At 38.4% G+C, this 14,287-nt stretch overlaps 1 protein-coding gene across 2 annotated transcripts in view; it reads left to right on the top strand.

Annotated features, from left to right (window-relative positions):
- usp43a (ubiquitin specific peptidase 43a) overlaps positions 1 to 14,287 on the top strand; it is a 225,343-nt gene that overhangs the window by 137,002 nt on the left and 74,054 nt on the right. For both annotated transcript variants that reach the window (XM_074689798.1, XM_074689791.1), the window contains exon 8: positions 1,969 to 2,080. In XM_074689798.1, the coding sequence (XP_074545899.1) occupies positions 1,969 to 2,080 (112 nt within the window). The remainder of the gene's footprint in view (positions 1 to 1,968; positions 2,081 to 14,287) is intronic.

Below are 14,287 nucleotides of genomic sequence, written 5' to 3'. Positions count from 1 at the left end.
GTAGAGCCGAGCCAATTGTCCGCCACAATTGTAATAACAGTACTCTTGCACTGTAGGGGTGGAAGAAAACATCAAAAACTGATATATTGGGATTTGTTGTTTGACAATATCAAAATTGGGATTCTTCTTCATTTCAGTCTTTGTTTATAAACTGGATTGGAAAAAAGTACCACTTTTCTCCAGCAGAGGGTGAAATGTTTCTCTATGACTCACTTGAAGTGCATTTTAAGGGAAAATATAGTCTCTTGACATTGTCATCATTTAACTTTTTCACATGGTCTAGCTGTTAAAAAAAGCTAACTAAAAATCGCAAAAATTGTAAATATAGAAGAATCTCAATATCAAATTGGCACCCCAAAATTTGTAATAGAATCAAATTGCGTGAATAGCATATTGTCCCAGCGCTATTGTACAGTCGTATGCATGGAGCAGAGCATGACGTCAGTGTTTCCTCTGAAAACACTAGTGTGCTGTTGACACGGCAATGGCGTTGGCAGCGTTTCAGAAAAATTCCACTCTGGAGGTCATTTCCAAAAGTTTGCATTTAAGGTTGGCTAAAAAGTTGTTTCCATGTAAACACAATGCCAAAACAACAATACTTTTGTCTTTCACCCTAAAACAGTTGTTGTGTTAAAGGCCCCTCAGCCTTCTTTTCTTCTGCTGCTGTGGTTGATTCTTCTTCTCCTTCTTCTTCTTCTGTTTTGACTGTACAGTTGTCAACCGAGCTCATTACTGCTCATATCACTACAGTATGAGCCACACTTATAAGTCAGTTGTGCCAGTTGCTGAGGTGATGGTGTTCTCACTGCCCAGGAACTGCTACAGGGCTCGAATCGAGCCGAGACAACCTTTTTTAATGACCTCAACCCGCTTGTTTTGTCCCGCATCCATGCGTCATTGCTGTCTTCACATATGCCCAAACGAATCAGGGTTTCAGGGAGGGGCTGCTCACTGTTTCGGTACAACTGCCCCAAACAATCCAGGTGTTAATACACCCTAAGAGAGAGGCAGGAACTAGAGAGAGAAAACAAGTGAGGCACTGGGATCGTGAGATGGATAGAGAAAGAGAGGAAGGGAGGTCAAGACATCTGTACAGACGCAAAGAAAGAGAGATCCAAAAAGAAAACACGGGACACTGAAACTTTGCCCACTTGTTCTTAAAAATCTGTTCCACAAACTTAAACTCAGTGGCGTCCTTTGTCAAATATTATGTTCCTCATCCCCTCAGCGCTCTGACAGGTTTGCTCAAAGGACTTCAGGAAATTACAGTAAAATGAAGCCACTTCAATGTTCTTGAACCCATAATGAGTCATTATGTGCTTTGTACCACAAAGCATAATTTAAAGAAAGCATTCATGTACTGAGGGTTGACAGTAATCCTCTCATGGTAAGGAGCTTATTGTGTACAAAGAGCATGTTCCTGTTTCCATCATTAGGGCTCTTTACTTATTGAGGGGGGGGTTAAGATTTCCTTACAACACTATTAACATAAGAAGTGGATAATAACCACTAGGGGGAGCAGTGGTTGTTGTTATTGATGTTTTTCTAATGTACAGAGAGATTTCTCTCTTGTTTTCTGTCTCATGACCTCACACAAAGTCACTTTGAGCTGTCACTGCACTCTTGGTAAATCCTTGATGCACTGGACACCTGACAGCTTGACAGATGCAGTGATGACAAAATAAGTTGCACTGACCTTTATTCGGGCCCTTTCTGCCCTTTCAACAAGCTCAACCTTCTCTGAAATGAATTCATCTTGCTTCGTGGAGTGGGTGACTCACTGAGTTGATCAATCTGAAGGGACGGGTCGCAGAATGAATTGACTTTAGCAGTGAAACGCCAACACAGGGTAATGTTTACAGAGCGACTTTGGAGAAGTGGTGCGCCTTAAAAAAACAGAATGTTATTTATATTCCGTAGTGTCTTTATTGTCTGTCACTGGCTACCTGTCCTTTTCTCCTCTCTTAGGTTTGGCCCCCCGTTTCTCATGCGTGAGGACAGGAGTGTCTCCTGGGACCAGCTTCAGCAGAGCATCCTCAGCAAGCTCTATTATCTGATGCTGAATGGATCCCAGGCTCAGGTATTACCCCCAACATGCAATCACATGTCAGCCTGAACCATTAAACTCAGGAGATCTGAAACCTGTCTACACTTAGAGGCTAACTTTGTGTATTTTTTAAGGTTAATTGGTTAAAGCACATTTCTTTGTAGAAGGCAAAATATATATACCTTGTTTGCAGTTAAAAATTCTGAGAGAAGATATCACAAAGAATGCACAGTGATCACTAGAAGCACCAAGAATTGTGCATCATTTGTCCCCCTATCTGCTCCGTTTTAAGGTTCAATTCACAAAGCAAACTGATGATATTCAAGTGTAAAAAAATACCCACAAAGTTCTGCAGCTCTGTGCAGTTTACTCAAGTTTTAGCACCTTTGGTGCTACATCTGTCAGAGCAGTTACTAGGGGTGAGCGAAAAAACTGATACACCATACTTTGGGATTTTTTATATCAATATCGAAATCTTAATTCTTTGGGGGGAAAAAAGTGTTTTATTTCCAAATTCTAAATTCTTCATTTCAGTCTTTGTTGATAAACTGGATTGGAAAAAAGTTTTCACTTTTTCTCCAGCAGAGGGTGATATGTTTCTTTCTGACTCTAGTGATGTGCATTTTATGGGAAAATATGGTTCCTGATAGTTTGTAGACATTATCAGCATCATTTCACTTATTCATATGGTATGGTGTTAGATAAGCAAACTAAAAACCATAAATATCAAAGAATCTCAATTTACATTGAATCAGCACCTCAGAAATCGTGACAGAATGAAATCGAGAGAATAGCATATTGTCCCAGCCCTAGCAGTTACAATTCCAATAACTTTCCTGCTTAAACAGGTCTCTGTAATCTGTTGTGATCATTGTGATTACCCCACCTAACTTTTACCTTTTATTGTCTACTCCTGTCACATTCCAAGGTTATAACAGTTAACTAAAACAAAACTAAAAAGGAAAACTAAAATTTAGAATACATTGCAGTTAACTCAAACTAGTAAAAACTAGAAAAGAAAAGAAAAACTATAAGTAAACTAAAACTGTATCTTGTGTTCACAAAACTAACTGAAACTAACTAAAATTATAGAGAAAATGTCCTTAGTTACAGTTTTTGACAATATTAATAGCCTTTAGGATTTAAATTAATCCGACACATTTTCCCAACCAATTTTAGACAGTTTTCAGCAGTTGTCAGTGTCGTACGGCACCATCATAGCGACGTACTGGGACATGCTTGTTTACTGCACTGACTGGCTGTGCTCTGTGCTGCGACGAAACGTAGTGGAGCAATGAATTAGAGCATCCGTGATAGTTTAATTACATGTGAGTCTGCCTTTAATTGTTTTTGAGTCTGTCTTTCTTGTTACAGAGTCCAAGTTTCTAAATTTTTAAGCTCATATTATATTGTTTTATATAATTTTAGTTTATATTAATTTTATGTAATTTAGGTTAACACTACTTCTATATAATTTATATATATGTTTTTTATACTAAGTTTATATTATTTTTTTGTGTTGAGGGCAGCAGCCAACAGTTTCAGCATTGACTGAGCAGTGAGCACTATGTTGGACTTGAAAATCAACAGTACTAAAAAATATATACTCTGACCTTTTTGAATCCTGCACCTGGTTAATAAGGTATGAAAAAACTAAAACTAAAGTGAAACTAAGCCTTGTTGCAAAAATCAAAACTAAAGAAAAACTAGAATGCCCGCTCTAAAACTAATTAAAACTAAACTGTAATGGAAAATAAAATTCAGAACTAACTAAAATTAAACTATAATGACAAATCCAAAACTATTATAACCTTGTCACATTCCTGGTCATTTTCACAGAGTGTTTTGAGTCTCATCTCAGACCTGTTACAGCAAAAAAGGTCATACAAGTGAGCAGTGACAGTCCCTGATAGAAAAGTTTAATGTGTGAAAATAAAGTGTGTTAACAGAAGTGGAGCTGAAATTAATGTGCAGACATATCTCATAAGTGAAGCAGATGATAACTCGGGCCACAATAACCACTAAAACATAGAAACTAGTGCAGAAACAGGTGGAGTACCAGTTTTTGTTTTTTTCATGCAACAGAGCAGGGCTGGATAAAAGAGGCATTTGTGTATTACTGGAAAGACTCTGTTACTCTGTTACGTTTATGGATCCAAGTTCACTTACACATAATTATCAATCAAAATGCATCGTAGCCCATTGTCAACACTGTTTCTAAGGATAACACTGCAAAAAACTGAACTCTTACCAAGACTTTTTGTCTTATTTTCAGTTGAAAATGCCTTTTAGACTTAATATGAGTCACATTTACCTGACAAGTCCAGAAACATTTCTTGGTTTAAGTTATTCAAGGACAAAAATGCAGTCTGAATCTGCCAATGGAGCAAGAGAAAAGTTACTAAGACAGTATTCTGGTTTCAGGCAAATTTTCGAGCACAATTTTCTTTTTCCATTGGCAGATTTCTTTTAACTTGTTACAAGCAATTTAGACCTCATTTTTGTCTTTAAATAACTTTAAACCTGACAGTTTTCTGGACTAATCAGTCAAATGTTGCAGTTTTTTTTCAGTGAACACATGAAGTACACGTTCAGTGTAACCCCATTTATTACAGAGAGAGACTGACAATTGAAAGGAAAATGTTTCAGACTCTGACAGTGAGGAGGTAGGAAAACTTAATTAAGAGCAGCACTTACAGATGTGCTGTGGCTCAGTTTGTCTTGGTTTAAAATATTGATAATGTGAGTAATAAGAGACAATTTAACTAATTTCAGTAAAGCTACAGAGTGAAACAGTCCTACTGATGCATCTCAAACAGTGAGGAAGTATAACCAATGAAACCGTTCTTCAAATAGGAAAACCCCTTGAAAGGAAACAGTGTGTAAATGTTCCCTGGATAGTTGTAAGGAGTTACCTTTTTGGCCTATCATATTTCACACTCCACCTCCAACTTAGCGTCTCCTTCCCTCATTTTATACCACTGTTTATAAGAAAGAGTGTTACCTGACAGAGATACAAACTTAACACACTTGCTTTTGTCTTCTTTGTTGTTGTTTTCTTTTAAAGAATACAGTCAACCAGGACTTAAGGTTGTTGATTGTGTGTTGTTGTCGCTTTAAGTGCCACTTTCAGAACTTTTCACGCTCTTCTTTAAAATAAAAAAGTTCGACTGATGTAAAGGGAGAAGGAAAGTTTGTGAATCTACAGTTGTCACTCAACATCTCCACCCTTACTGCATTTCATACTAATTGTAGTCTGAGTGTGAGTAGCTGTCTCTCCTTTTTATTCTGTGATGTTGTGGCACCACCTGGAGGTCCTTTTAGCAAGTTACAAATCCAGTTCAGGCTGTGAAAGAAAAGAAAAGCTGGCTGTGTTTAAAAGCGCAGCTCCTACTTCTCAGCCCTGGTGTTTGGTCAAAAGTCAAAATAAAAGGTCTAAAATTGTAATAAATGCATGAGAATATGTCAGACAACTTTAATTTATACCCTTTAATGACTGCTTAAGAGATCACATACTTCTCAACAATGTACTGATACTACTATACTGATTCAGCTGACAGTTATGTTGTGTCGATTTATATTTGTGTCAATTTGAGTGAAACAAAACTGAAAAAAAAATCTTTGAGCTCACCAAAGTTTGCAGATAAAAAAAAATCCACACACTGTCAAGATATCATAAAACATTTCAAAGCAATGCTCCAGTGCTATACGTTCATCAGGCGAACAGTTTACAGAGAAATTTAAAACATCTTGCACCTAATCCACACCATGGCAACGGGTGTGTAATAGAACATACAAAAAACTCCCATGTGGGACTAACTTCAAAAATAAAAAAAAATCAAAGAGCATTGAGGATCAGTTTATCGTTGAGTCCCTTAGTTTAAGAAGGCTGTAAAGCTCAAAAGCTTTGTGCTGTTTTAGTAGTTTTTTTCCATCTTAAAAGTGAAATCTTTAATTTAAAGTCCTTGTGAGGACTATGTAAAAGTGGTCTCTTAAATTCTCAATTCTTCTAAATGACATTTCCCTGTCTGGGTCATTCAGGACGGGATGTCCCCATGACAACACCACGCTGGCAGAGTTTAGCAGTGAGAAGAAAGATCTGTGTTCCAATGAAAATGATTTCTTGGATTTATTCTGTAGAAATGGTGGACCCTGGAGCTTGACTGTAAAGAAGAAAAAATATGTCACTGTAGAAGTAAGTTAAACAGGAGAGTGATAAAGCAATATGTGATAATCTGTTTGTGATAATGTCGATTCCAACCCTCATGCAGCAGTTATTCTGCAGTGGTCTGTTCAAACTTGAGAGTTTATCAATAAAATAAAGAGTGAGGTTACGTTAGCTCTGCTTGGTGAGGTTGGAGTTGGTAGATGAGTACTGGTAGGACATAAAAGAAAGATCTGCTTTTCTGTCACTTGCTTCCAAAACAAACGTACATCTTGGTAAGACTCATGCCTTTGCAATTGATGATGGGAAATGGAGTATCTATCCTGAATTCATAATTAGCTTTTCTGGATAGTTTTTAACAGCGCCATAGTCTTTACATTATCTTATAACGCTGCAAAAAAATGAAATTTTTGCAAGTGTTTTAATCTTAATTTAAGTAAAAAGATATCTTGTTATCCTTCATTTTCCGTTGCTAGGCGCTGCCCGAGTACCTGCCTGTTGCAGCAGCTCTCTCTTTGCCTTTGTCCGTTTCTTGTAATTTTTTTCGTCTCTTTTTCGTCATCTTTGTATTTGGAGTGGATCATCACTTTGTATGGTTCATTGTTGGTCACGGACACCGAACTTTTTGTGGCTTCGGCAATATTTTTTACTACTTTTCTCCTGTGTTTGTCTGGAGATCCTACATGTAACCATGGCTGCATTGTTTACATGCGAAATTAGCTGTTAGCAGCCTGTAGCATGTCAATGCTAACTAGTGTAGGGCTTGATGATTTCCCTCGAGCTGAGGAGGAGGAGGTGAGGACGACGTGCTGGTTCTCGGATGTGAGCTGGGAGGTGACAACGTGGACCTGTCCTTCCATCCATCATTGTTGGGAACGTGGGATCTAGCCCCGGGGGATGGACGAGCTAGCTGTGCTAACCCAGCGGCATGGTGCTGTTCACGGACGTGACGGACCTGACATTGGATGCCCGCGCCACATTCTGCTGTGAGCAGACAGGATCCAGGAGACAGAGACTGAACAGACTGCTGGGGAGGCTCGGTCCTGGACCCTGTGGAGGTGGAGACTGGCTGGGCTGGAGAGTGGTGGACGAGTGGTGGGCGGGATGTCGTCATCTAATTTCTTATGGACATTTTTGCACTTTCTATACTCTTTCTTACTTTTGTTTTCTTAAATGCTGCGGTGACTCCTGAATTTCCCCTCGGGGAAAAACAAAGTATTTTCTATTTCTATTTCTATTTCTATTTCAGCCACATTCACCAGACCAGTTCAGAAAATGTCTTGTTTCAAGTTATTTAAAGACAAAAATGAGGTCTGAATTGCTTGTAACAAGAAAAAAAACTGCCAATAGCACAAGAAAAATTTGCTGAAAAAATTTGCTTTAAAATAGAATAATGTCCTAATACAAGTAACTTTTCTCTTCTTCCATTGGCAGTTTTTTTTCTAACTTGTTACAAGCAATTCAGACCTCATTTTGTCTTTGAATACCTTGAAACGAGACATTTTTCTGGACTGGTCAGGTGAATGTGGCTCATATTAAGTCTAAAAAGACATTTTCTACTTAAAATGATAAGATAAGATTTCATTTTTTTTCAAGCTTTACTTCTAAGTTAATGCACAAAAAACTTCTTGCAGCACAGAGAACATACTTTTAGATACAACACCCACTAAAAAACCCTCAAGGGATCCAGAAAATCAAAATGATATCTGACTTGTAGATCAGTCTTAAAGTTTGTGCCAGCTGAACGACATTGGAAGCACTGAGCTGTCGCTCATAAGCCTATTGACCGATGAAGATATAACCCTGGTTTGTGACTGCAAACAAAAGAATAAGACAGAGCTGGCGGAGGGAGCAAAAGTCAGACGATTTAGAAGGAAACAGAAGAAACTGTAAACAAAAACTGCACCCACACAGAAACACAAGAACATAATTTGACTTTGTGTAACAAAAAGCTGTTTAGTTGCTTCAGTTATGGTATTGAAAAGCTAGTTATTATTTGTTTGACACTCATAATGATAGTGTCTCTGTGGCAGAACTTTCAGCTAAATCAGTGTTATTCAGAAATAAAAAGGAGTGTGTGGTTTAAATGTGAGTTTCACACGTTGAAGGTTAAATCCTTCAAATTAATAACACACCATCCGTCACATCAAAGTCTAAAATAACTCAACACTGGCTCCAATCCTGCTTCAACTCTTGCCTCAGCTCCTTGTGTGACTCCAAGCTCGACAAGTGGTCGACTCCCTGCTTGACTTCAAGCTCAGCTACAAGCTTTGCTCACACTCTGATTCCTTGCTCGACACGACTCCCAGCTTGACTCCCGACCTCTCTGGATTAAAGAATTTTTTCCATAGAACCAGGAAGAAATGTATGAAGTTTCAACTTTCTATAAGTCTTTATCTGATATGAACTCAGCCTTGCTTCTGGACGATATTTCCTGACTTTGTTAGACGTGAAACAAACCTCGATCAGCTCTTTCACGGTCTCTGATTTGCTTCAGTCATTTTCTTTTTAGGAGGCTGAATCCTTACATCACTCCATTGTTGTTTCATTTCACTCTTTGATTTTGTCCACGACCATCCAGCACTCTGACAGCTCCTATTCATCATTTAATAAAGGCTTTTGGATGCTTTCCAGTCCAGTTTCATTCAAGTTGGTTTAAAACATGTTCCTCCTCTGCTTTGCTTTTGATATTCAGCTTGACAGATGAGGGCGTTTGAAAAATAGACCGAGCATTTTTCATTTCTTGCTCTGAGCTGCTACAGGCTGACTGATCTGTTTCTCTCAATTTCTTGCTGCAGCCAGCAGAGCGCGTTAGCTACCTGAGTCTCTCCCAAACAACCCAGGCCTTATTTCTTTCCAGCTGAAGCATCAGAGTTTTTATGCCTCTTAAAATGCTTTTTCTAAGTTGGAGGAGGATGTAGGAAAGATTTGTTCCTAGATTCACAGTAAATGAGGTTGTAAATATACTTTTTTGTTTAATTGTTCTGCTGTTGTGGGAATATTCTGCAATCAATCTGCAAGTTTAGTTCCAAATGTTTAACTTTCTCGGTTTACACAGCTCCTGGTTGTATTCATGAGCCATTACAACCATCCTTGAAATATAATGCAATAAATCCCTTCACAGGCTTATTGTCACTTATAGAATCCAGTATATAGTCAAACTTACAGACCCTTACTCGTCAGACTGAAGAATATGAGTCAGAACTCATTCATTCCTGCCAGTAAATCCGCCCACTCAGGTCAAACATCAACAATCTGTCTGCACAGACCACAACATTTGTGTTGACAGAAATTTCCGGTCTGTGGCCTCAAGACTGATATTGTCTGCCAATATCCCTTCACTCTGCAAAATCTGTAGACACTTCTAAAACTCAAATCTATCCCTCAACTTTCAGTGCTCATTTAGTGAATTATTTGTTGCAACCCAGACTGTTTTTCACAGATTCTTACCAATGGATCATGTAACTACATCACTTTTCTGCCTTCTGTCTGCTTTATCTTTGTACCTCCGCCAAGGAGGTTATGTTTTTGGCAGAGTTTGTCTGTCTGTTGGTCTGTGAACAACATAACAATATAACAACATAACTCAAAAAGTAACGAACAGATCTTGATGAAATCCTTAGGAAAAGTTTAAAGCAGGGTAGGGAAGAAGTTATTAAATTTTGGAGGTGATTTGTATCACCGTCTGGATACAGGACTTTTCTGAAGGATTCTTTATCACTGAGATAGGGCTGTTTCACCATATGTGTATATAACTCCATGATAAATGTTCGGATTGCTTTGCAAAACAATACAAGACAAGGTCACCATAATTTCTGACAGATGTAAAAGTATGATCCAGATCCTGACAATATTCTGGATACTAAGATCTGGAATATGAAATATGTACTGGGTCAACATAATTTTCAGCACTGTCAGGCAACAAATTATCGTACAAACCTGCAACTAATGCCAAATTGTAGCAGACAGTCTGCTGAAAGGGAGTATAACATTAAAGTAGGACTTAAGTGTTGTGTTAAAATCACAATATGCTTGGTGGAGGTCTGCGCTCTCTGAGTGCTTTTCTAGTTTTATGTATGTTTTGTCTTTAAGAAGCACTTTGTGTAATAAAGGCAGAGGCTGGATTAAGGTCGCTCGTTTGAGTGGGGTAATGTGTTTCAAATGTGGCGCCCAGAGCTGATAGAAACAGCTCAGCGATGAGTGCAACGAACAAGAATTATATTGATTTGGGATAATGCCCATCATAAGGTTGTGCCAAGACTTCTTTGAGGGGGCAGAGTCTTTGATCCAGAAAAACAAAATATTCTTTCTGCCAGCATATGGCAGCAGTATATTGAATGGTCTGTTGTAGGGATGCACTGATACCGATTGTTGGTATCAGTTATTGGTGTATTGGTGCCCCTTAGCTGGATCGGTATTGATGGAAAGAGATTCATGTTGCCAGTTCAGGCAAAACAGCTCTATGCCTTTTTTTTCAGTGTTCTTTTTGCTACTTGATTTGAAATGTTACTTCTGATGCACTTGCTTTGTTTTTCCAGTCTACAGGGCATAAAAGTTTAGATTAGAAAAGAACTTGTGTACATTCTGACGAATAGTTTTGATGGTAGGTTTAAATATTTCAAAGTTTGAGTAATTCCATGAAGTCATTTTTTGCCTGTTTCCCCAAAAAATACCAGCAGGGCTGCAACCAACGATTATTTTTAATGTTGACTAATCAATTGGTTATTTTTTTGATCAGTCAATTAATGTTTATTTTGTATTTCAACCTAATTTGGCGTTTAAAATGTGCAGACCTTTAAGATTCAACCTGTGTGTTGCATTTTCACTGCATTTAGGTTCTCACCTCTGATTGGTCAGCCCTGTGTTATGTGAGCAGGTAACAGGGAAATAAAGTTGTGTTCACAGTGTTGATTGGCAAAGCCGCTAATCGGTGACTTTGGGCTTGTTTTCTAATGTTTAGTTGCTAACTGGGGCTTGCTTTGCTCTCTGTATGGTCCCGCCTGACTCTCCCCCAGCTTTTTATAACAACATGTTTAGTTTTGTTTCTCTACATGCACTACTCCGCCCCTCCTCCTCTTCCTCCCCGCTGAGTGTTACTGGTGCAGGGTGAGCATGAATGTCCTCTCTTTTAAAAACTCCGGGGAGTTTTGACACTAGTTTGTGACTCAAATCCGGAAAAACTGTCTTCAACAAAGAGCGAAGGAGACTCTCTAAATCACGTTATCAGGGGCAGAGATTTTTCCTCATCAATATTCCCCATGTATGAACTGAGTGATCTTTTCGCATAAAAGTATCTGTTAACGTGGTACCTCATGCAGTGAATTGATGTTACAGATGAACATTTACCGCCTGGTATTTCATTTCAGGATATGACAACAACAATAAAAACAACAGTCAAAATTTGCATTGATGAACTTTTGTAGTCGCCGTAGTCAATTATGTCGACTAATCGTTGCAGCCCTAACTACCAGCAGGTCATGCAGGTTATTATTAAACACTGGTATCGGTATCAATATCGGTTGATACCAACGCCCAGGTATCGGTATCAGAACCACAAAAGCTGGATCGGTGTATAGTCTTTTGTGATTTACTTTCACAATATGGCGACCAGAAAATCCAAGGAGAAAGCATATTGGATCCAGGTCTATTGTTACTCCAAAAATAGCACACAATTCTTCTTAAAATGCCTTACCAGTAGTTTAGTAACTGTATACATGTCCAGAAACAATGACCGAAATCCGTTTTACATTTAAAACAAAGAGAGAGGAAATCTTGGCATATTGGGTTTTTTTTTTTTTTGAGGCCAGAGTTATAAAGATTTGTGAAGAATCTTGATTTGAGTTGACTTAGTATGATCAAAAATTGAGTTTTTTACAGCCTGCAGCCACACCCTCTCCCATTTCGATTCTTTAGTAAGGATTCCCAGATCCTTTTCCCACGTCGCCGACGTCTCCCTAGTAGTTTGGGATTTGTGACCTTTTTTGAAAAGTGACTTAAAACTTTTTAAGGATTTGAAGAAACAGAAGGAGTACCCTTGTACTGGAAAGAAAATACATTTGTTGAACAAAAACCTGAAAGGCAAAACTAAGAAAAGTACTTCAAAAGACACTCAGAAAGAAAGAAACAAGAGACTTAAGGAAATCTCACTGGAACACAGAGGACAGGAAACACAGACTGAATAGGCAGAGGATAATTAGCACAAGTGTGAATGAGAGAATTAAAGTTTAATAAGACACACAGGCAGCAAAAACAGCAAAGTAAAACAAGAAACATGGAAACAGAAGTGAAAATAATCAGAAGGGCTGGCTGGGGGTCTGTTGGTCTGCGGGGATTGAGTAGGGAGCGAAGATGGAGCCAAAGTTTGGAGTGAAGCAGGGCTGGGAGTGAGTCCAGAGTCTGGAGGTGAGGTCGATAGTCCAAAGTGAGGTCTAGGAGAGTACAGGAGTGAGACAGCTGGAGTGAAGTGCATGTGGCTGTCGGCAGAGCAAACAGGGAACTAGGAACGTACAAAGGCCATTCAGCAAAAACATCAACATCGACAGGGTGGCATCAGTACTGACTTCAGATAATTGTTAAATAATTATCTGATGTGGATACTTTGACACATATAACTAATCTAGGATGTACTCGTTCAGCTGAAGGTCTCCACTTCACGGGGTCACTCGTTAAGTTGTAACACCAGGTGCTGACAGAAGCTGTGTCCCAATCCAGAAGCTGCAGCCTACCAAGGCTGAATTTGAAGAGCGATTACATCACAGTGGTGCCTCAAAGACTCTCACATTTCAAAGGCTCCTCCAAAATGCAGCTAACAAATCCGGCCTACTCTCAGGGTGCCTCCAAGGACAGATTTGACGAATCCTTTTTAGCCTCACATATCCCAAAGTTCATTGCGTGTGAGCGCTATAGATGATGGACACAGCCGAACTCCAGAGGGAGTCCTGTTTTATCCAGTTCTGAAGGATTTCTTGCAACAACTTTGTGATTGTATTTCTAAAATACTGAAGAAAAGTTTGTTTTACAGTGGAAAAAAAAATATGTTTGGGCTCTTTTAAGTAAAAAACAGTTATTCTTATTATGGAAAAATTCTATGTCCATAAATGTAAATTTCCTAAAAAAAAAAAAAAACTTGATTTTTTTCGAACATGTTTTTTTACAGCGAATTCAAACAATGCATTTGATCAATTCAATATTCTAAAAAAAGAAATTAAAACTTTAACAACTAGCATATATTCATTGATTTTGCTCATTCATTTCTTTTATTTATATATTTTATTATGTTTTTTTCTGGATTTTACATCCCCTATAAAGCTTTTTCAAATGTTGAAAATGTACATTGTTGATTCACTTTTGCATGTACATTATACTTTTATACTCTTTCAGTAAAAAAAAGTAATAACAATTATTATGTAAAAAAAAAATTAAACAAAAGTAATAAGCATCATTTTATAAATGTAAGGTTTTGGTTTACATGTGTTTGAAGATAATGTTAGCCTGACAGTAGAGGGCAGCACTGCATGATGCCCAGTAAAGACCTGCATAAACTATAAAGCTCTGGCGGAAAAGTTAGTTTTCTCCCCAAACCACGTAGCCGTTTACTGGTTAGCATGTTTTACTATTCACACTCACTGCCCTCAGTGTTAGCTTTGGGAATAAATGATGCAGGAGAAGGAAGTGCAACAACCAGGGAGGAGGGAACATAGTGGATATGAGACCCTGCTGTAAAGTTAAATGTTACACAGAGGAGCAGAGGCTGTCTATGCTGCACACAGCATGGACCGACTTATCTTCAAAATTGGCAAACATAGCACAGCCCATCAATACAACTCAATTATTTACATAACACGCAGTGTTAAAACCATTAGATACATGGACTGTACCATATGGGGCACAGACAGCCAGTCCGTGCCATGAGGAGCACAGACGGCCTTTTCCTTCTCTTTGCGACATCTCACTAAACAGCAGGGTAGGGAGCAGTTTTCTGAAAGTTTGGTCACAGAAAATACTTCATTGAAAAGTTTGTCTAAACTTGGAGTCAGATTTATACAAGATGATGATTTGAAATGAATCAAATTACA

This window comes from Halichoeres trimaculatus, unplaced genomic scaffold, assembly GCF_033239565.1.
Source record: "Halichoeres trimaculatus isolate MK-OKI-2021-1 unplaced genomic scaffold, fHalTri1.1 fHalTri1_scaffold_2, whole genome shotgun sequence".
NCBI classification, from domain to species: domain Eukaryota; kingdom Metazoa; phylum Chordata; class Actinopteri; order Labriformes; family Labridae; genus Halichoeres; species Halichoeres trimaculatus.
The sequence above is the reverse complement of the archived record's forward strand: the minus strand, read 5'-3'. Positions and strand labels throughout refer to the sequence as shown.